We start from the raw sequence: 20,472 nt of genomic DNA, 5'->3' as shown, positions 1-20,472 counted from the left end.
TTGGTTTGCAGAGGAGGATTACATACAGGGTTCATACACATTTCAACAATACATTTCCATGACTCTGAGGCAAATTTTCAAGACCATACATTCTCCGACACAACCAACGATAATCCTTATCGATTCTTTTTCGTGATTACATAACAGCTTTTTAATATATATATTGTTTTAAAATATCATGAATTTATTTTTTAACCACCGGGAAATGACCTCTGTTTTTAAGTTTGGCTTTAGAGAAAGGGCATACAATTTTAAACAGCTGTATTTTGTATTTATTTTACAGCACATTTTTTAAGAAAACTTGCAGGTTTGGGGGGCATGTTTTCTTAAAAAGAAAATTGGGCCTTTTTTAAAAAACAAACAAACAAACAAGGTATTACATGTACAGTACATGGTATTATACAGGTCTGTGAAACAAAATTCTATGATTTTTCCAAAACCTTCAGGGTATGTTTCGTTTTCCAAAACATTTCAAGGCCTGGAAATTGCTACTCTGCAAATTCCATGACTTATCAGGGTTTTTGTAGGAACCCTGTATAAAGTACACCTGCCCACGCACTGCCACGAGTTCAAACACATTTTAGGCTCCACTGTCCTGTGATGTAATTCAGGTTTGCAGAGGAGGCTTTCATGAGAAAAAACAAAACCAAAAGTGGTGAACATCTGCTGATCAGACCAGAGGGGAATTAACAGATAGGACTTTGTACCATTAAATCTCGAGCTCAACCTTTAAAATAATCACAGCATGCAGTCGTGTCTGGGGCACACGGCTCGCTACAGATATGTAAACAAACTCTGTTTATTCATAAGTTCCCCCACACGAGGCGAACCACCCACCCTTCCACTTTCACACGCATGCCGCTCCATAATGCACGTGTGCACACACAGACCATCGCTATTATTCACCCAGACAGCCATGGCCATTTCCATGAGAAAAGCGAGTGTGAGGAGTCAGAGCGCAGCGGCCCGAGCATCTGCTGCACCATGTGGCTTCCCCGCAGAGAGCGGGAGATCACGGGTCTGACGGAGGGAAACCCTGATAAAAGTCAACTGTTTCTGGAGCGTTGTTTACTGAATTTCAGTGTTTTTTTTCTCAGTATCGTCCCACATTTAGCTACAATTTCTCCCTTCATAGCATCCAAGCACAACCACAGACATCTGATGTCCACAAGGCGGCTTTAAACACACCACCGGGGTTCAGATGGAGAGCACATCAACAGCAGGTGATCGAGGACTGAGAACATTTCACATTCAGTGTTCCCAGCTGGGAGCTAAACCACCAACTCCCTGCTCCCACGCTCGCTGTCCTTACCATCAAGGGAGGGCTGTTTTGGATGGCTGTAGAGCTCAAAAGATTAGCTGATCAGCAATTTTAATGCTACTAATTTTACTATATCATTTCTTCTTGATTTCCTTAATAAAGTATATACTTGTAGATTCCAGCTTCTCTTTGCTTTTCTCTATCTTTCAGCATCATTAGCCTCTTTTACACTGCCTGTTGAAGGTGGGAATATCACGCCATCATGCCGCCCCGCTGCTCTGTGTATAAGATAATCGCAGAATGGGGGGACAGAGTGGAATCAGTCAATAGTGTAATGTAGCAAAGTAATAATACTTTGTGACAGTATCTATGTTTTTTGGGAATATCTTCAGTTAATTTTACTCTACACTACTTCCCTACGCATTTTAGTTACTTACTAAACTCTACGTTTTAGAGGTTTAAATGCTCGGGAAAGGCGTCAGAACACAGCATAAGAAAACTGATGTAAATCCAGGTATTAAATGGTTAAAGCCGCCACAGGAAGTAGTAACAGCTCAGAAACTGTGTCTGCATAAACAGGACAGTCGGGGGCAGATTGGAGCAATCCTGGTTGCTGCCCAGGTTCAACATTTCATCACTGGCACCAGTTACACATCCAGTTTAACTGACCTGGGTTCATTTTCTAACCTTCTGATGCTGTGGCAGATCTGTCCCAACTTTGATCTACCAAACTCCTATAATTCACACACACACACACACACACACACACACACACACACACACACACACACTTCCTCTACAGGTGACCTCAGATTGCAGAACACACAAATCTAATATTGCAACAAGTTGTACCGAGTCTTCAGCACTGTGACATCACTCTCACCGTCTGATGTCTCTGAAAAGACGAACACTTTGGATTAATCTCACACTGCCGGGGGCAGGCGGGCTTCTTTGAAGATAAAAGCCGTGTCTCTAATACAGAAAAACCCAGATAGAGGACACCATGAGATCAGATGCTGCACTTTGTCCTCTTGACTAGTCTCTAAGTCTCTTATAGCAGAGCAGAACTTTTACTACCAGCACACACAGGCCAGTACTGAGTGTTTTAAATCTCATCTTCAGCATTATATATTTTAAGTTATTGATGCTCTGTATTGTCTTACTGTCACTGTTTTCTTTCTTTTGTTGCGTTGAAGAAAGGGGGACGGAAAAAAGGAAAAATAAGGACATTCAGGGATTTCCATAGAATTACAATATGTAGCAGTAGGTGATGCTTGTGTCCCCTCTCTGAATTCAGACTTTTTAGCTGATACGCGTACGTAATACGAACGCATCACAGGTGGAGGACATCATGAGCTACTTACCAGCAGCAGTTTAAGGAGTTTGAGCTGTAGAGTGAAAAATCAACCTTTTAAAACCTAAGCAAATCAGTTGGATTTCATTCAAAAACATGGTGACAGCAAACATTTAGACCCCGCACAATGAATGGTTAAGTTATAATTTCACGATGCCTGGCGTTCTGCTGCTCCGTCTGTGCCCGGAGTGCGCTCTGCACTTTGACAGCATGGTGCAATGCATAACTGAACAGCATATATATTCCAATAGCACTCCTAATAAATAGTCCAAATAGAAAATAAATGAAAGTTTGGATAACACCATTATCAAATGGGGAAAAAAGTTTTAAAAACTTACAAAGATTAGGCCATAACTAACAGGATTTGGCAATAACTGAGACCCTATTCTCAGGCCAAAAAGTGGTAATTAGTTCTGCAGTGGGAGGACACCACCACCATCACTATCTCTGCTGCACTGAAGCCAACAGTGTCTGTTCTTCACACACACCAGCTGCAGCCTTCAACATAATCCGAAAAACAAAGCGCAAGATGCCTACAAGCAGCGACTGACACAAACTGATTTACATTTGGCTTCCAGGTGTCGTGTGTAGTCGGAGTGGTTGTGGCGAAGGGTGAAGGGGGGGGACCACATGTCAAGTCCTCTGTCCTGACAAAAGCAAACTCTTAGCACGTCACTGTTGGTTTAGCGTGGCCGCTGGCTGGGTGGCGGGAGAAGGTAAACAAACAAAATGCCACAGCTTGTCTCAACACTTTTGGGGGGTTGTTTAAGTTGGACTGGTTTTAATTATAGCCTCTCTGGCTCTGTGTGTGTCGCCATCTGCCTCATTGTGTAAAAAGAAGTCTGGTTTGGATTTAAATTGGATTTTAAAACAGAGAATATTCAAATATCTGTCTGTTTCTGCTTATTTATGATTTAAAATTTGTTTTTAGCAAAACATTACCAAAGCATCAGCACAAATTGTTGCCTTTAGGGGAAAATGTACCAGAATTAAGGACTTTTTGAGAACATCAAAATCAATTACAACCCATTTCCAACGAAATTTGGGCGTGTGTACGCAGTTAAAAGGCTATAGACTCCTTTCTCGTTGCCAGTAGAGCAAAGCTGTGTATACGACTCTGCAGCAGACTAGTGTGCCTTTCTGTGTGTATTCTTTTGGTGTGTCAAATTCAACATCATGGACAGGCCAGAAAACAAGTTAATAAATGGTAAAAAGCAGCATGGATGGAGGTTACTTCTTTATATAAATCTCTTAATTATTCATTCTCTGTTTCAAACTCAAATTTGGATAAGTTTTTGAATGCTGCTTAGGCCGGGACGGACTGTATTTTCTGATGGCGAGTCATTGCATCTCGGGATTTAAAGGGATAAAATTAACACATTATCCAAGTGTTGTGTTTCCTTTAATGACAATCAGAGGCAGAACTGACAAATACCCAACTACTGCAGAGTTATCTGACCCATGTGTGGATGGCGATTGTAATATTTACTTTTACATTAAAAAGCTAGATGTTAGCAGGTAATTTTTAAAATGTCAGAATTTTCTCAGGCATTATCTTTGATCCTTTGAAAATGGAGCAAATTGGCTTGATTTCTCTCAAAAACAACAGGGCGATGAGCAACTTAATAAGAAATGACCCAAAAATGAGCATCAACTCAGTAAAAAGTTGCAAAATATTTCTCAAAATTTTTAAAAAGTAAATACATTTAAAAAAAGAAAATGTCCTGAAAAAGACACTTAAATAAATATTTATAAAAGGTGTCTGAGCACATCAGAGAAAATGTGATGTCATCCCAGGTTTCAAAGGGTTGAACCATGATATTCTTTAAATATTCATACAGCTATTTTTACATTCACGCAGACACTGTTTCCGCTTTCTTATTGGCTAAAAACTCGACCGCTGATTATCACATGGCGCTGAGTCTCTCAAATGATTCGGGTGTGTCTTGTGATGGGCGGTAGTACACTCAGCTGACACTGACACTCAGAAATGACACTGACATACTGTAAATCATGTGTGGGAGCATTTGTAGAGGAATTGAGGAGAAGAGAAACGAGTTGTTTTTTTTTTAGTTTCAGGGCATGATTATCTGAAAGGTTACAGAAATGTCAAAATATTTCCCTTTTCTTGCCCTGAAACAGAAGGGCAGCAGCTAAAAAAGCACCAAATCTCCCCAGGCAAATGTCATATCACCTGTAAAACCCCGACATTTACCTGAAATTACTTTCCGGCTACAACAAATGACAAAAGCTTTCAGGTAATTTTGTCTCCTAACGTTTGGGTGGGGCTACTTCCCCGAAGGGAAAATGGTGGAGCATGGTCCCTCGGATGCTTAAAATACAAACTATCAAAGAGCTGATGGAGGGTTTTCCCGCCCTGCCCACAGTGTTAACGACCGCTCATGATGAGCGCCCATCAGCAGTTCAGAGGCAGTAAAGAGAAAAGTCTGAACACACAGAAAATCATTCCCGGACGTACACAAGCAGCCAGACGCTCACTGTTTAACTCTTAAAAACCTGAGCCAATTGGATTGATTTCTTTCATAAAGAGGTAGCAGGCAAGGAGCAACTCAACAGGATATGGCCCAAGAAATTGGTAAAAAAGTAAATATAAGAAAATTACCTGAAAATAAGCCAAAAAAGTAAGAAATAAAAAAGACACAAAAACATGTGTAATGTATAACTTTCCTGCAACATAATTTTAAATGTGAAAATATAATAATTATAAATATAGTTTTCTGGATTATTCCCTAGTTATTAATTTCCCATTTCTCTAATTATTTTTAGGCCATTTTTTTGTTACCTTTTACCAGTTTCTTACAATTTGTGGAGCATTTCTTACCAATTTGCTCACTGAATTTCTTCAGTAATTTCAAAATTAAATCTAACCAATTTGCTTGGGTTTGGCATCTGAACACAGCACAAGAAAACTGGAGCCAATCCAGGTTTCAAAGGGTTAAGCATTCCATTATGCCATTTTCCTGATAGATTTCTCACATCTGAGGATTACACAGCAGTAAAGCTCGAAGATTTGTGATGTAATAAAACATCCCTAGCAGTACAAAATGTATAAAAGCAATGCACATGAGGAGTGGTTTCCAAGAGAAAAGACAGGGAAAAGGTGGTTTGTTTTTGCTTCATTGTGATGCGAGAATGAAGCTACAGCAGTGAGGGAGTGTAAAGCAGGCACTTTGAGGGACCGTCAGTAAATCAGCAGCCCCCTCCACTGCGTAAACACTTAACGGCATGAGGAATCTCACTCATCCATGGCTTGAGGAAATGAGGGTGAGAGATAGCAGAGTGGCTGCACAGGAGGGTGAAGAGGCCACGGTGGAATAGTAGAAGTTGTCTAAATAAAGACGGCTGGTTAGTAGTGTTATTTGAAGCTGGTGTGTGAAAAAACTAAAGGATGCACCTGTCTCAGAGCGCTGCGATCAAAAAGTGGGACAAACACACGGAAAACACATCTTCCAATCCAGCCTGTTAATGGGATGATTTAGATTTGTTAAGTTGGCTTGTATGAGGTACTTATCTATACTCTGTGTAATACATGCAGTATGTGTCAGTCAGAAAACCCCAGTTTGGAGAAGCAGACTGGAGTCTGACACAGAAGCAATGTACTGCTGTGGATGACGGTCAGCAGCAAAACATATTTTAGCAGCAAAGAGACGCCCCGCCACAAACAACCATCCCTCTCAACCTCTCTACACCGGTGATGGCTGTAGTTCTTCTGTCAGTGTTAAGACTCTGGCTAATGTCTGCAGCTGTGGCTCTAAGTGGTAAAAATCACCATCTTCCAAATAGGATGCTGTCACCTGGCGTCATCAGTCCTTGACAGCCACATGAATCCCCCCCTGCAGACACCAAAACATCCTGCACAGAGGGGCGCTGCACACAAACAACACCTTCAACTTCTGATTCTTCCCACAAATCTCCAAGAAACTGAGTAAACACCAGGCTTGAACGAGTAAAAGGTAGGATTAGATACTACAACATCAAATATCAACTTCTGTTTTAAGGTGGGATGCTCTCCTTTTAAAGAAAAACAAAATGCAACAATAAAATTTCAGACCATAAAGACCTGTCTGTGTGCAGTAATTTCACAATTTGCAGGACAAACTGAGCTAAATTCATCTGTTTTGGGGGGGGTCAGGACCTGCTTTACAGTAGGAGTTAGTGATCAATACTGCAAAGTATCATAATATTTAGGTGTGGCAATATATGAAAACATGGACGCCAAGTATCATTCTTTCTTCTTTCTAAAAACTTAACTTATTTTAACCTACTAGAATAAAAAAAAGAGTTTTCAGTCCACTAGAAACATTTTTGCTGCAATAAACACGACTGAAAACTAGGAATGCACGATAGATTTTTTAAAAAAGATTTTTTGCAGTTATCCGATATACCGACATATAATGACTCATTTAGCCGATAATTACAATTAATATATATACTGTTTTGAAAAATTATGCCACTTGCTCTCCAAAATCTCCCTGTATCATTTACATGATTTTTCGGCAGAAATCAGCATGTTGGCCGATTCCAATATTTCATTTTATCCCCAAAATGTGCCAATGACCGATATTACAGTGCATCCCTACTGAAAACTTTCTCTTTTAAGGTAAAAACAGATGTTGACGAAGTTCTTTCGGGGACATGGTTTCAGTTGATAAGGTAATCAGTCATAATATGTTGCTGTATATGTTATTACAATAATCAGAATAATGCAGCACATTTAATTTCACAATGATATTGAATCATAACGTATAAAGTATCGGGACATCGGGACATCATCATATCTTGGAGCCTCCGGTGATTCCTGTCAGTACTTTACAGTCATTTAAGCAAAATCAAAACAGCAGTTACATAGCAACAAGCTTTCACTTTACAACATTTTGTTCATTAAATGCACCACAAAGTAAAAGTTGAGCATCTGCAGTTCCATGACAACAAAACAAACTCCATTCACTAATGAGGATTGTGCGATCTGACTTGCAACTCAGTGAAAGATTGCTGGTTAAAGTGACAGATATAAGCACGCTGCTTGTAATTCAAGAAAATCTGCAATGCTCACACCTTTTTGTGCACAATTTCATCACCACATGATGACAAAACATCAGGCATTTCTGCAAACAAAGCCAACCACAACCACCACACAACACAACACAACACCAGACTACAGCAGCGATCATGTAATCCAGGGCGACAATAAGTCATTCAAGTGCTTCCAGAGGAGGCTCCCTCACATTGTCAGGCCGCCACAGTCCTGCCAAATCACCAATAAACGGATTTACCATGTCAGCACATTAAGGGAACCCCGACGCATGCCTGTAGTACAGAGCGGTGGCACGGAGAGCCAAGGAGAACGGGCCAGTGTCACTCTGGAGAGATGTGGGATTAACTTCACTGATCCCGCACTGTCTTGCAGGAGGAGGGGGGGGAATCCTCTTAACCAGGAGGTAGTGGAGGTTAAAAATAGTCCGCCATTGACACTGATTTCAAAAATCCCATTACTGGGGTGCATTTTAGCGGTGACTTTAATGGGGGAAAAAAAAAGGTACAAACGCTTACAGGTGATTCGGGGTATCATTACGCGTGTTTGCTTTGATTTTGGGGGGTACACTTTTGGAAAAAGTCAATAAAGGCGCACTCACACTGCAGTGAGAGATCAATGTCGACATTAGAAACTTAAGATGCAACATTCACATTTGCATAAAAATTTGGGAAAGAGCGTTTAAATCAGCAGTCTGTGCGTAAACGAAACAAAGTGCGCTCTTTCCACAACCTGCACGCAATTCGGACACCAGCTATTCTCCAATATGCACAAACACTCAATAAATAAAGCCTCAAACACAAAATATTCCCACAATCGATTCTCGCAGCTCACCTCAACAGTCAGTAAATCCAGGTGCAAATCTTCCTCGTATCCTTTCCTATAACGCGTAAAACCGCCTTTCAAAAGCCGAGACTTTCTCCGTTTACATGAGAATAAAAACCGTGGCGGTGAAACCCAGCAGTCCTCTCCGGCTCCGCTCGCTCACTGAAACATTATTCAGGTGCAAATGCAGGAAAAGCAAAAAGCCTCGGTTTCTCAGCAGCGGGGTTTGTTCCGAGAAGCAGAAGAATCCGCATGAATGGATGGCAGCTCCGACTGTGCCGCTGCTCCGCCGCCTCCTCTCTCGTGCGTTTGAGCTCCGGAGCAGCGAGCAGCCTCAAGACTTTACTGTGAGGGAGGCAGCAGCCAATCAGAGGAGCGCACTCCCTCCACCTCCACCACCCCCACCTCTCTCTCCCTCTCATGCTCCCCCTCTCCTCTTGTTTCAATTTCATTTCTCTCTCTGTGACTTTTATTCCAGCTGTTGTCATTCTTCCTCTTTCTGTGTTTCAATTCTTAATTTAGTTGGATTTCTACAGAAATAGAAGAAAAAGTAGCAGGAAGAGATGATGGTTGGAAATATGGGTAATTGTTTAGGACTGAATGTTGAGCAGTCTCATGCTTTTATCCAAAGCTAAATGAGCTACTTTTTTAAGGTTTGAGGACATTTAGGGCCTGGAACTGACCTCCCTGTCAAACTTGTTTTGATAAACAAGCTCCATTTTGTACTTTTTTAAATGTCAATGTAGCATGTTAATGAATCTGAGGACACTGGTCTGATTTGTGATATATTTTTCTGTTAAAGCTCTAACACAGTGATACTCAACTTATGGCCTGCTGGCCAAACGTGGCCCCTGACCGAGTGCCGGGTGACACCCCCTCAACCATTTTCTAATTAACCCAAAAATATATTTATTCACACTGGGGATTGTTTTGCACTTTTAGTACAAATAAGATGCCAGTGTGCATAAAAAAGCATCAAAATAGAGCTTGTTTTTAAAAAAGTGTCAGTGGAGGATCCACCACACCCCCCGACAGAGGTTAGCTAAGCCCCTGATGTCCAAAAATCCAAGAAAGGTCCTAAAATCAGGAAACATTCTTGAATCCTAGAAATGTCCTGAAATCCTAAAGATTCCTTAAATCATAGAACCGTCTTAAAATTCTAAAAATGTCCTAAATTTCCCACAAAGTCTCCTAAAATCCTAGAAACAATTCTGTTGCTGCGACTGGCCCCTGGCCTCCTGTCATTTTGCAAAAGTGGCCCCGAAGCAAAACAAGTTGAGTATCCCTGATCTAGTGACAATAACCGCTCGAAGTGAGAATAATTTGGGGCTGTTTGGCGTCAGTTGGACAGTCAGGGAAGACCCACAAAAAAGCTGTCATTTTTCAGAGACGCTGCAATTCCTGCCGGTAAAGCACCACAAAAAGTGTTGACAACGCCACACTTCCAGTGGAGATTTTGCCTTGAAAACTTGGTATTTTAAGCCAAAACCTAATCTTTTCCTTTGTGCCTCAACATCAACCACAATATTGTTGAAAAACATAACGAATCTGTGGTTTGCAAAAATGTGCAAAGCCAACATATATTCTGGCGTTTAGGCTGCTGGGGACCATGATTGTTAGTGCCGAGATCTATTTTCAGCTTCAGTCTGGAACAAAGACATTCCTGGAGCTGCTACGATGCCTAAAAACTCACATCCAGTCAAAACATATGAAAATAATAACAACAATACCTTCATTCCTCTCCTGTATAGTTCAAATTATTGTATATATCAGTTGTGACTTTCTGAGGAGCTACAGAGAAAGACTGGCTCCAGGCTAACACAGCTACAATTTCACACTCAACCATTGATATTTTTTAATTTCCACCTCCCTCTTTTGCCCCCTTTACCTCCTCCTTTCTGCCTTTTTCATCTCCATCCCTCCCCCCACTCTTTCTGTCTTTTGTATGTCTACACGCCTCAGTCAAAGATCAGGTCATGTAGCTTCATGACCGCAGAATGAAACAAATTATAATTGTACAGATTCAATCAGCGAAAATAACGGTCGAATAAAATAAAACCTTAAGAGTCAAGTTTCTTTGTCCCCGGCACAACAAAACATTTCATTTAATTCCTCAAACCAACAGTGATGTTCATCATTTGTCCAAATAATTCAAGGTGACAAGTGTTTCTGAGCAGGCGACGCATGAAAAGGAAGCTGCCTTTTGTAGGGGAATGAAAAATGTTAAATCACTGGATTTCTTGAAAAAATAAATAAATATGCAAACCAAAATTTAAATGTCAACTATGAAACTGTACAAAGTCCTTTGTTGCAGTGTTCTCTGTTAGACAAAAAAATCTGTCCATGTCACTGTCTTCTTTCTGCTGAGTAAAAGAGGGTCATCGTGTGCTTATTAGTTTAGCCGCTTTACTTTATTTAGCTTTTATTTAACGAGGAAGGCCAATCAAAGATAAAATCTGATAAAAAATGACGACAGTAACGAGGGGAAATTTGGAGTTACTGTAAATTGCTCTTTTATATCTGCAGAAAATATGTCTTCAACTAACACAAAACCTTTGTTTACAACTTCCCTGACTAACAGAGAACAGAACAAGACCGCAGCATGTTTTCCTCTTCTTTGAGCCAAACTTCACCGCAGCTCCCAACAGTAAAAGAAATGTGACTTCTAACGTCGTCTACGCTCGGATGACTTTCTCCACGTTTCCGAGCAGAGTAATAAGCCACGGTAAAATAACTGCAAATCATCCCAAATCTCATCAACATCCAGAGGTATTACGTAATGCGGCATTAGCGCAGACTTACGTATATGCACTAATCCGGCTTTTCTCTCGCTTAAATGACTGCAACGAGTTTGACCACAAAGATCAGGATTTCAGTCTTTATGTTGGAAACAAACACACAATATACGCCAGCAGACACCACAAACAACAGACAAGCCTGAAGCAGAGCGTTTTTTAAATCATGTGACAATTATGTACGTTCAACTGTTTTTTACAATAAAAAAAAACGAAAATCATCAAATTTCTGATTAGAGCTGATCAAGAAAAAGTACAATTGTGTGTATTTGGAAAATGTTAACGAGGAATTAAACCAAATATCTTTCAGTTTGGGTCTTTTAGTGTGGATGATCGATTAATCAGTCATTAAGGATTTAATCGAATAAGTGAAATTTAATGAAATAATCGATAGGCCATGCAATGTTGTCAAATTGTATTCAATATATTGCTGTGAGCTTTGAGGAAAAAACAAATGGTATTGTGTGAAATAATAATTAATTGACTAATCAGTTGGGGAGGTGACATGTTTACCTCATCTATATAAATCCCAATTACTGCTAATTATTTATCATGTCAGGACAGAGTGCAATAAGAACTGCAATATGTGCAATGCTTTGGGATGTAAGCAATTATATTTTATACTGTGTGTTGAAATTGTACTTTACAATGTTTATTGTGTATACATCATATAGATTTCTTTAAAAAATTCCTTAGTTTTTTAAAAAAAATTGTATCTCGTCTTTTCACCGCTCTGAGCTTGCACAAAAAAAAATCATTTCTACCTGTACTGCCTGTCTGTGCATGTACAAATGGCAAATAAACTTCTTGAATCTTGAGTTAATTTTACCAATAATCAATTATGGAAAGTGCTTTCATATCTTTTAGGAAGGGTTACTTTTGGAGTGCTTTTCACGAAAAGCCATAAGTTTATATTGAAAATGTAACCTTTTAAAACAGCTCCAAAATATGTAGGGTTTTTTTTTGTAGAAAAAGCTCAGTGATTTCCTAAAACAGCTGGTCGCTGCAGATTTTAACAATCAAACTCAGACAGGAGGAAATATTAGAGATGTTGGGGACGATTTCTAGTAGAGAACTGAGTCATATTTGATGGTGTAGTGCAGCTTGTTGTTGTGTTTTTATAATATTTGGGCAACATTTAAGCTGAATTGTAAGAGGAGAAAGATGTACCAGGCTTTACGTACACGAACACTTGTTATGGGATCAGTTCAGTCAGTTTGTTAACACTAAGAAAGACGTATCTGTGAGTATTCCTGTGACTGCTTTCAAACCCGTCTGTATAACAGAATACCAGCCTGACCAGTGTTGATTACGATCTGGTTTCAGCATTTCTAAAGCTAAAAGGAAGTGGGGCTTTTCCAATCTAACTGGTTCACACTCTGTAGCTTCAGGGCAGGCTGTGTTGAATGGCAGAGTGAAAGATTTCCAGTTTGTCTATTCAGGTAACAATCAGCGCAGAGCAGCTACAGCCCGGAGCGTTAATAAACACGAGTCCTGTGGGGGTGAGAGTGAAGCGGGGCGTCGCACCAAGAGAAACTGCCATCACAGAAAAGGGCACTTTGGGTTAGAGCAGAGATAGTCAACTTGATTTGCTTTGGGGGCCACTGTTGCAAAAAGACGGGAGGCCAGGGGCCAGTCGCAGCAGCCCCATACACGGTTCTAGGATTTTAGGACAATTGTAGGATTTAAGGACGTTGCTGTGATTTTAACACATTTCTAGGAATTTAGCACAATTCTACAAGGACGTGGACATTTCGGACATTTCTCTGATTTTTGGGTATTTCAGGGATTTTAGGATGTTTCTAGGATTTTAGGGAAATGCTGTGATTTTAGGACATTTCATGGATTTTAGGGCATTTCTGGGATTTTCGGATGTTTTTTGGATTTTCGAGCATTTCTAGGATTTTAGGACCTTTCTCTGATTTTAGGACATTTTTAGATTTTTTTTTTTTTTTTGACATTTTTCGGATTTTAAGACATTTCTAGGAATTCGGGGCATTTTTAGGGTTTCAGGATGTTTCTAGGATGTTATGATATTTCTAAGATTTCAGGACTTTTCTAGGATTTTAGGGCATTAAGAGCTTAACTAGGACTGGCATTGGGCCTTTTTTGATGACCAAGCTCTATTCTGATGCTGTTTTATGCACTCTGGCACCTTACGTATACTAATAGTACAATAACAAGTCCCAGTGTGAATTACTTTATTTTTGTTGTGAATTAGAAAACAGTTGGGGGGCCACTGGGCAAGGTATCGGGGGCCAGATTTGGCCATAAGTTGAGTAATATTAGGTTAGAGCTTTAACAGAAAAATGTACCACAAATCAGACCAGTCATGGTACTGTAAGAAAAGTACAATGTGTCCTCTGCTTCATTAACACGCTGTGTGACCGAAGACATCAGATGTTTACTCTTGTGGGGAAAGAGTCTGGCTGGAGTGCCACAACTGTGCAAAAGGTCTCTTATGCAAGCATGACATCCAGGGTGATGTGCTGGATTTGAAATGTTCCTGCAGGGGAGTAAATAAACACGTACTTTATGTTTGTGCAACATTCCCCATATAGCTTCAACACCGAGCAGTGAAGATAGGCATCAGGAATTTAGCACGGGATGTTTCCCATTTGTGCCACCTTTGTAGCAGTCAGGTCACGGTTCAGTGTCCTGTGCATGGACACTTGGACAAACATCCTGAGTCATGATAAACACTTTTGTTTTACACTGACGGGAATAAACTTAGGACTTTGTGGTTGAAGGGCAGATTTTCTCATCACATCTGCTCTGACCACAAAGCACTGAATAATTTTTCAGCTCATTATATTCACAATTTATGTAACTCCATCATGTCAGAACTGTGACAGATGAGCTCTCCATGCTACGGTTATGTCTCATGCGTCAGTATGTCCTCCTTGTGAAACAGGAGTACATCTACAGATCTAATGCACTGACGTTTATCGACAGCTTTATGTAAAGCGAAGTCATTTTTTTATCTTAAAGCGACAGTTCACCCCCAATTCAAAAACACATTTTTCCTCTCACCTTCAGTGCTGTTTTGTGAGTTGCAGAGTGCTGGAGATATCGGCTGTAGAGATGTCTGTGTCTTCTCTTCAATATAATGGAACTAGATGGCACTCAGCTTGTGATGCTCAAAGCACCAAAAAGAAAAAAACAAAACAAAAAAAAAATTAAAACTCAACAGCAATGTCTCTTTTCCAGAAATAATGATCTCGTTACTCAAGATATTCCACAGACCTCCACAGCAGTTTCATGTAGGAAATATTAGATCCATTAAACATTAACCATCTCACTCCATTAAAGTAGAGAGAAGGCAGACATCTCTATCACACCAAAACAATCTACACTGATAAATAGCACTAGAGGTGAGAGGAAAAATACATGTTCTTGATTTTGGGGTGAACCCTTTCAGCTTTGAGTTAAGATCTTGTTGGAGTTTGAATTTGTTTAGAAAAGGTGTTAGAAACATACAGTATGAAATCAGTTAAATCACCTAAATTTTGACAATAATTATAATTATAAATTATTAATTATGTGAATAATTACCACCAAAAGCCACAACTGTTAGTCTGAATCTCCATATACAGAAGGTATGTGATGATGCAGACTATTTTTCTGGGAGTAAACTGCAATAAATACTCTCAGGTTATTATGACAACAAAGAGCAAAGACGGCAGCTGTCAAATGTTTAGCGAGGACACCATCGTTTACCATCACATGGTTTCTCGCGCACGTTTGCTCGGCAGCAGCGACCCTCTAACAGAAGTGTTGAAGTCGTCACTTAAGCTGTTGAGGCTTTAATAATAAAGTGTCAATATCGCCAACTTTGAGTACAGATTAAGACTTCTTCATTAGTACCAAAAACAGATTTCAGCAGGGAACAGAAACAGTTGAAAACTTCTGTTTTTTAATTTTGAATTTAATAAAGTTGCATGAAACAGGTAGATTACATTTAATGCAATCAAATTACACCAAAGAAATCCTCTCAAAGATACTGTGAGAGTTAAAAGAGAGAAGAAGAAATTTTCCTTCACTCTTCAAATGTAGTTTCTTCCTTTAAAAGGCGGCTCCATTATTTTTTTTGAGGTTTTTATATCACTCTGTGGCTTTTCAGCAGTGGTACCCATTAATCCAAAAATTCAAATTCTGGTCTGTCGCTGTATGTTTTGGATGTCATAATGCTGTTTTCCCAAATCCTACAAAGAACTTTTTCCTATATGACTTGATGTAGGTCTATACATGATGACAAGGAGCACGCTCAGAACCCCGAATTCAGTTAAAGTCCGGCTGAAGTTTTTACACGACGGAGGAAATCGACTTCCAATCGAATTATCTGGGTGTGTCCGACTTCGAGAAATTCAGTTTAAACTGATTTTAGTCGGACTTACATGTTTACATGTATTTTAAAAGTCCAGTTTTAGTCGGACTAACACAATAATTTGACTTTTGTAAACGTACTAACTGACTATGGATCTAAAAATGTGCTGCCAACGGCACGTGTGTGCTTTGGGGGATGGGAGGGTATCAGCGCTGTAACCTTGCTGCTTTTTGTTTGTGGCTGATTGGGACTTCACATGTGAAAAAACATGGAGAAGAATGTAGATGGAGCCGCCCTTTAAGATTTCAGAGTACAACTAACCAGTTGCTGTTAGTCAATAATCATCTCCTCATACTCACAGCTGATTGGTATTCGAGGGTCTTTTCCTGAATTTGGTGCAATTGAGATTTCACTCCATCTCACTCAGGGTTGAGGCCCTGAATATGGCTGTCTGTCATCAGTGCTGTGTTTTGGTTCCACCTGAGCTTGAACATCAGTCCACTGTAAAATATCCTTAGTGTTAACTTCTGTCTTTGTTCACGGTGAGATTTGGACCAGTTGGAGCCTCCGCTGTATTTTGGCTGCCTCCACATTTACACCTGTGCTCTCTGGCTAAACTGGTGAGGAGCTCCAGGACTCTGATTTCATGCTCCATGCGAGCTTTCTCCCTCCTCTCCTCCCTCTCGGCCGTCTCCCTCTGCCGGCGCTCTTCCCTCTGCAGCCACTGAGCCAGGAGCTCCTGATGCCAGCGAGCCTGCTCCTGCCGCTGGCTCTCCAGCTGCACCAGCAGGCCCCGCGTCTCCGACACCAGCCGCTGGAAGCACTCTGACAGGTGCTTGAAGCAGGAGGACTCGGGGTGATGGTGGCCAGAGGCGGGCAGGGTGTTGGGGCTTGGATCTGGTGGTGCAGGGAGAGGAAAGGCGGCAGACTGGGTGAGAGGGGGAGGAGGAGGAGAGGGAGGAGCAGCTGCAGGAGGAGGCGGTGGTGGAGGTACTACATGTGGGGAAGGAGAGCTCATGCTGTTCTCCACTATTGTACCTGTGACAAGATATAAAACAGCACAGGTATGAGATTAGTGCTGATGTTGAAATATCTTTGAAATGGTTAGTATATAGATATCTTCTATAATATAGTATAATATAGCATAGATAGATAGATATTCTGTAAAATATTTTGAATACAGAATTCTAAAAATCATAAATATAATTTAAGGACATTGTACCCTATTTTTAGAAAAATCATTTTCTAATACTTTCTTTTCTCTGTCTCTCTCTGTCTCCTTTTTTAACATTAACCATCAGGTTGTTTTCTTGTCACCTTTAATCAATTTCTTGCATTTTGATGACTGCCTTTTCCCATGATTTGAAGAGTACTAGACCTTTTTTTGCTCAGGTTTTAAAGGTTTAAATACTTGTAGGCGTCTGAATGCAGCAAAAGAAAAACTGATTTCCATCCAGGTTTCAAAGGGTTAACATACACATGTACTAATAAATGGTGTGCTGGTGAAGTTTGTAATTTATCATAAGTAACAGCAAACAAAACAATTATAAGACCATAAGAAACTCAAAATTCCCAGCTATGTGGCAGTTCTATCAGCTTTTCTTTTAAATCAACATTTAGCACTTGGTGGGTTATTGTTATAATTATTATTACATGTTATTATAATCACAGTACATACCACTCATTTCGCGATGGATGGATGACTCCAGATAAACTTCATGGTGTTGTTGATGGAATCCTGTATTGCTAAACTCAAACTCATCTGTTGAATCTTCTTCATCCTCCAACTTGACTTCAGAGTCGAGCTGCCAGGACTGACGGCCTCCTCTCTCCTCTAAAGAGCTCACACGTTGTCTCCCTGTCCTCCCCAAAGAACCCAAATGGTGTCCACTGATCTCTGTATTAGAATTTAAATCTACAGGGTTACTTCCTGTCCTGTCAGTGGACTCAAGGTGATGCTCCGACATCCGTTCTGGAGAAACAAAATAATGCCCTCCCTCCACTCCCGCTGACCTGCGGCCCAGCACAGCATCCATCTCTGCAAAATATTTAAAAGTGCAAGGCTGCGAGCTGTCGACGCTCCTCTGTAGTTTGGCTCTCACATAGTTCGCCTTAAGGGTTTTGACCCGGAGCCGACATTGGTGTGGACTTCGAGAGAAACCCATCTCACTCATGCGGGCCGAGAGGAGTTTAAAGACATGCCTGTTGCGAAGGTTTTCTGCCAAACTCTTCTGGATGCGCTCATCGCTCCAGGCGCACAGCAGCACCTGAGTTTCCTCCACGGTCCAGTTAACCGAGCGCTCAGCTTCTCGTTTTCCTGTACGTGCAGAAACACGACTGGATACAGTGAACACCTTCACAGCTGGGGTTACAAGCACTGTCGAAACATGCATCATTAAACAGACATGAGCTAGAACGCTGACCCTTGATTGTTTTTTGCAAAAGACTGCATCCCAGGAAAAACCTGAGGTTTTGTACGAGAGAGTGTAATTAACTGAACATGTACATGGAGGTGTAAGGCTGGAAAACAACTTCACTAAAAAAGTAATGCCCACACACTGACTCCAAACCACAAATTGAATCCAGTCCAATTTATTCCAATTACGATCAAACTGTGGTCCATTTAACAAAATGTGGAGTTGGTGTGCAGATGCAATTTTTTCACTGGTAGAAAACTACACTCACTTTTGTACCAAATCAGTCAAACTAACATCTTAAGTGTTTTAGTAGTCCACTTTTTGTCGTACTAACATAGTTATTCCACTTTTTTCTAACATCATGTAAATGTACTGATCACATATAACATATAACAACGCCTCTTTAAAATCTGCCTTAGTTTAACTCGATGAACCTAATAAACCATGTGAACTGTATGAGAGAGTGCATTCACAGCTGGATACCTGCTATACACAACAGGCATTAGACATCCTTTTACATTCTCTACATCTTCAATTATGAGTTAAGGTATTGAGAGAAATAATTGTTTTGCTTGGCTTCAATCTTGATTCTTCTAATGAGCACTTTGAGTGTTGAGCGAGGTTGATACTGAGGTGTAAAATAAAGGATAAATAGGTATTTAATTTGCACAGTGTGCAGGTATTGCAAAAGTAAGGATCTAAACCTACCTAAACGCTTATCAACTTGGCAGATTTCAAGTACAGAAATTAAAACAAATGTCCATCATTATTAGCCTTTATCATAAACTCACATTAATTAGCTACATGGGAGGCTGTTAGCTGACACTAGATGCTAAAAGTCAGCTAACTGTCAGGGAGAAGTTACAGTTTAGCAAGCAGGCTAATTCAAATACACACAGTACTACGAGTCTGATAACACTGACCGTAATTCAAAAGGCTCAGAGTGTCACTTTACGAGTAAAATAATTAGCAACAGATAGTTCAACTGGGTGAAAACAAACTGGAAAGATATTTTTGCTCTCTGAAACACACACAGTTAATGTTAGCGGCTAACAGTTAGCGGCTAACACAGCTACACGACCGTTTACGTAATTTTGACTCTTTTCTGCGTGTTAACCACAAACAAAAGATGTCGAATGATAAAATGATTCTTACTTTTGGTAGTTGACACGGAGCTGGTCGAGTTGATCATCGGAGGATTCATTTTAACGGGCTGCAGAAAATGTAAACAATCCTCTCTCTCTCACACACACAGACGCTTCTCTCTTCCGGGTGACGTCCAGGCCAGCGCGTGACGTAGCGTGACGTTTTTTAAAGCTGCGTTACTAAATAAAATACATGTAAACAATGCTCATTGTCTTATTGCAAAGTTTACAGACACTGATACTTTCTGCTCTTTTTGTAAACACAATATAAATTATTATTTATTATCATTTATTTTTGTAGACACAATTTGTCATGGTATTTCCATGTAAAATATCTAAAATCTTTTGGACAGATCTGAAATCTTACTTTTTAACCTATTATTCAGTTTACTCCATTAACCATAAGGATATGATTTGTTATGATGGCTATCCAGAAAATAGCTCTTGAATTTCTAAGAATGTTGTTATTTTAAATGCTAAGTTTGTATTCAAAAACAAAAATTCTTTAAGTCACATCAATTTTTTAAAAAATCCTTCCCCCTAGAAGGCTCTTCTCAGATCACTCAGTTTATTAAAAAAGCTTTTTGAAAATTATGCCATTTCCCCTCTGAATCCTATGACTCATCCATTTTTATTTGTATGCTTGTATTTACTTATCTATTCATTCATTCTTAATATTTAATATTTTTGATTAAATATTTTAAGTTTTTACCATTTATACTGTTCATACTCTCTTTCTGACATGTGCTGTTATCATTTACCTGATGTTTTGTAGAAGTTCATTTGTCAATAAAAATAAATACATACAAAAAAAGAAGTATCAAAAATAAGACAACATTAACAATATTGTATTCTGCACTTTTTTGTCTCTCTTACTGCTGCTGTTATTGATCACACTGAATTAATGCTGTAGGTAAAGCTGTATTTTCTCCATAATACTCATTTACATATTATACTGAAAATGTGTTACAGATTCTTAAGTTATATACATCCCTACTTTGCAATGTTCCCATTTGCTCTATATTTTAACATTACAGATCCAACAATTATTTATATCTCCTATGGGATTATTACATTTTTATACTATTACAACTGAGGATACTATGAGTTTAACATCACACATTAATTTCTTTTTCATGTGCACTATATTCATATGGTGCTGTATGTTATACAATATTTATTTAAGCAGCGCCCGGGGAGTTATTGTAAGAATAATGTGGAACTCTTGACAAAGTGTGGTGTGGTGGTTTTATGCAAGACGCTTCCTGCATATGCAATCAGTTATTACTCCAACG

The 20,472-nt window shown here is 39.7% G+C and overlaps 2 protein-coding genes across 2 annotated transcripts in view; both read right to left on the bottom strand.

The window, feature by feature from the left end:
- Nucleotides 1-14,356, bottom strand: part of rasgef1ba (RasGEF domain family, member 1Ba) — a 34,721-nt gene extending 20,365 nt beyond the window's left edge. Inside the window, exon 1 of the mRNA XM_042488606.1 lies at nucleotides 14,322-14,356. The gene's annotated coding sequence lies outside the window, so the exon portion shown is untranslated. The remainder of the gene's footprint in view (nucleotides 1-14,321) is intronic.
- Nucleotides 14,357-14,649: 293 nt separating this feature from the next.
- LOC121944627 (translation initiation factor IF-2-like) lies at nucleotides 14,650-19,295 on the bottom strand. The gene is made up of 3 exons (XM_042488482.1): nucleotides 19,188-19,295; nucleotides 17,294-17,932; nucleotides 14,650-16,653 (listed from the first exon to the last, which is right to left on the bottom strand). The coding sequence occupies exons 1-3, from the start codon at nucleotides 19,234-19,236 to the stop codon at nucleotides 16,136-16,138; spliced, it is 1,206 nt and encodes a 401-aa protein (XP_042344416.1). The 5' UTR covers nucleotides 19,237-19,295; the 3' UTR covers nucleotides 14,650-16,135.
- Between the last annotated feature and the right edge of the window lie 1,177 nt (nucleotides 19,296-20,472).

Source organism: Plectropomus leopardus, chromosome 6 (assembly GCF_008729295.1).
Source record: "Plectropomus leopardus isolate mb chromosome 6, YSFRI_Pleo_2.0, whole genome shotgun sequence".
Classification (NCBI taxonomy): domain Eukaryota; kingdom Metazoa; phylum Chordata; class Actinopteri; order Perciformes; family Serranidae; genus Plectropomus; species Plectropomus leopardus.
Note: the sequence above shows the minus strand (reverse complement) of the source record. Positions and strands in the feature narration are given on the sequence as shown.

Coding starts and splice junctions, on each gene's coding strand:
- LOC121944627 (XM_042488482.1), bottom strand. CDS start 19,236: ATGAATCCTCCGATGATCAACTCGACCAGCTCCGTGTCAACTACCAAA. Junction 17,933..19,187: donor CTCCGTGTCAACTACCAAAA/GTAAGAATCATT, acceptor CTGCACGTACAG/GAAAACGAGAAGCTGAGCGC. Junction 16,654..17,293: donor CATCCATCGCGAAATGAGTG/GTATGTACTGTG, acceptor ATCTTGTCACAG/GTACAATAGTGGAGAACAGC.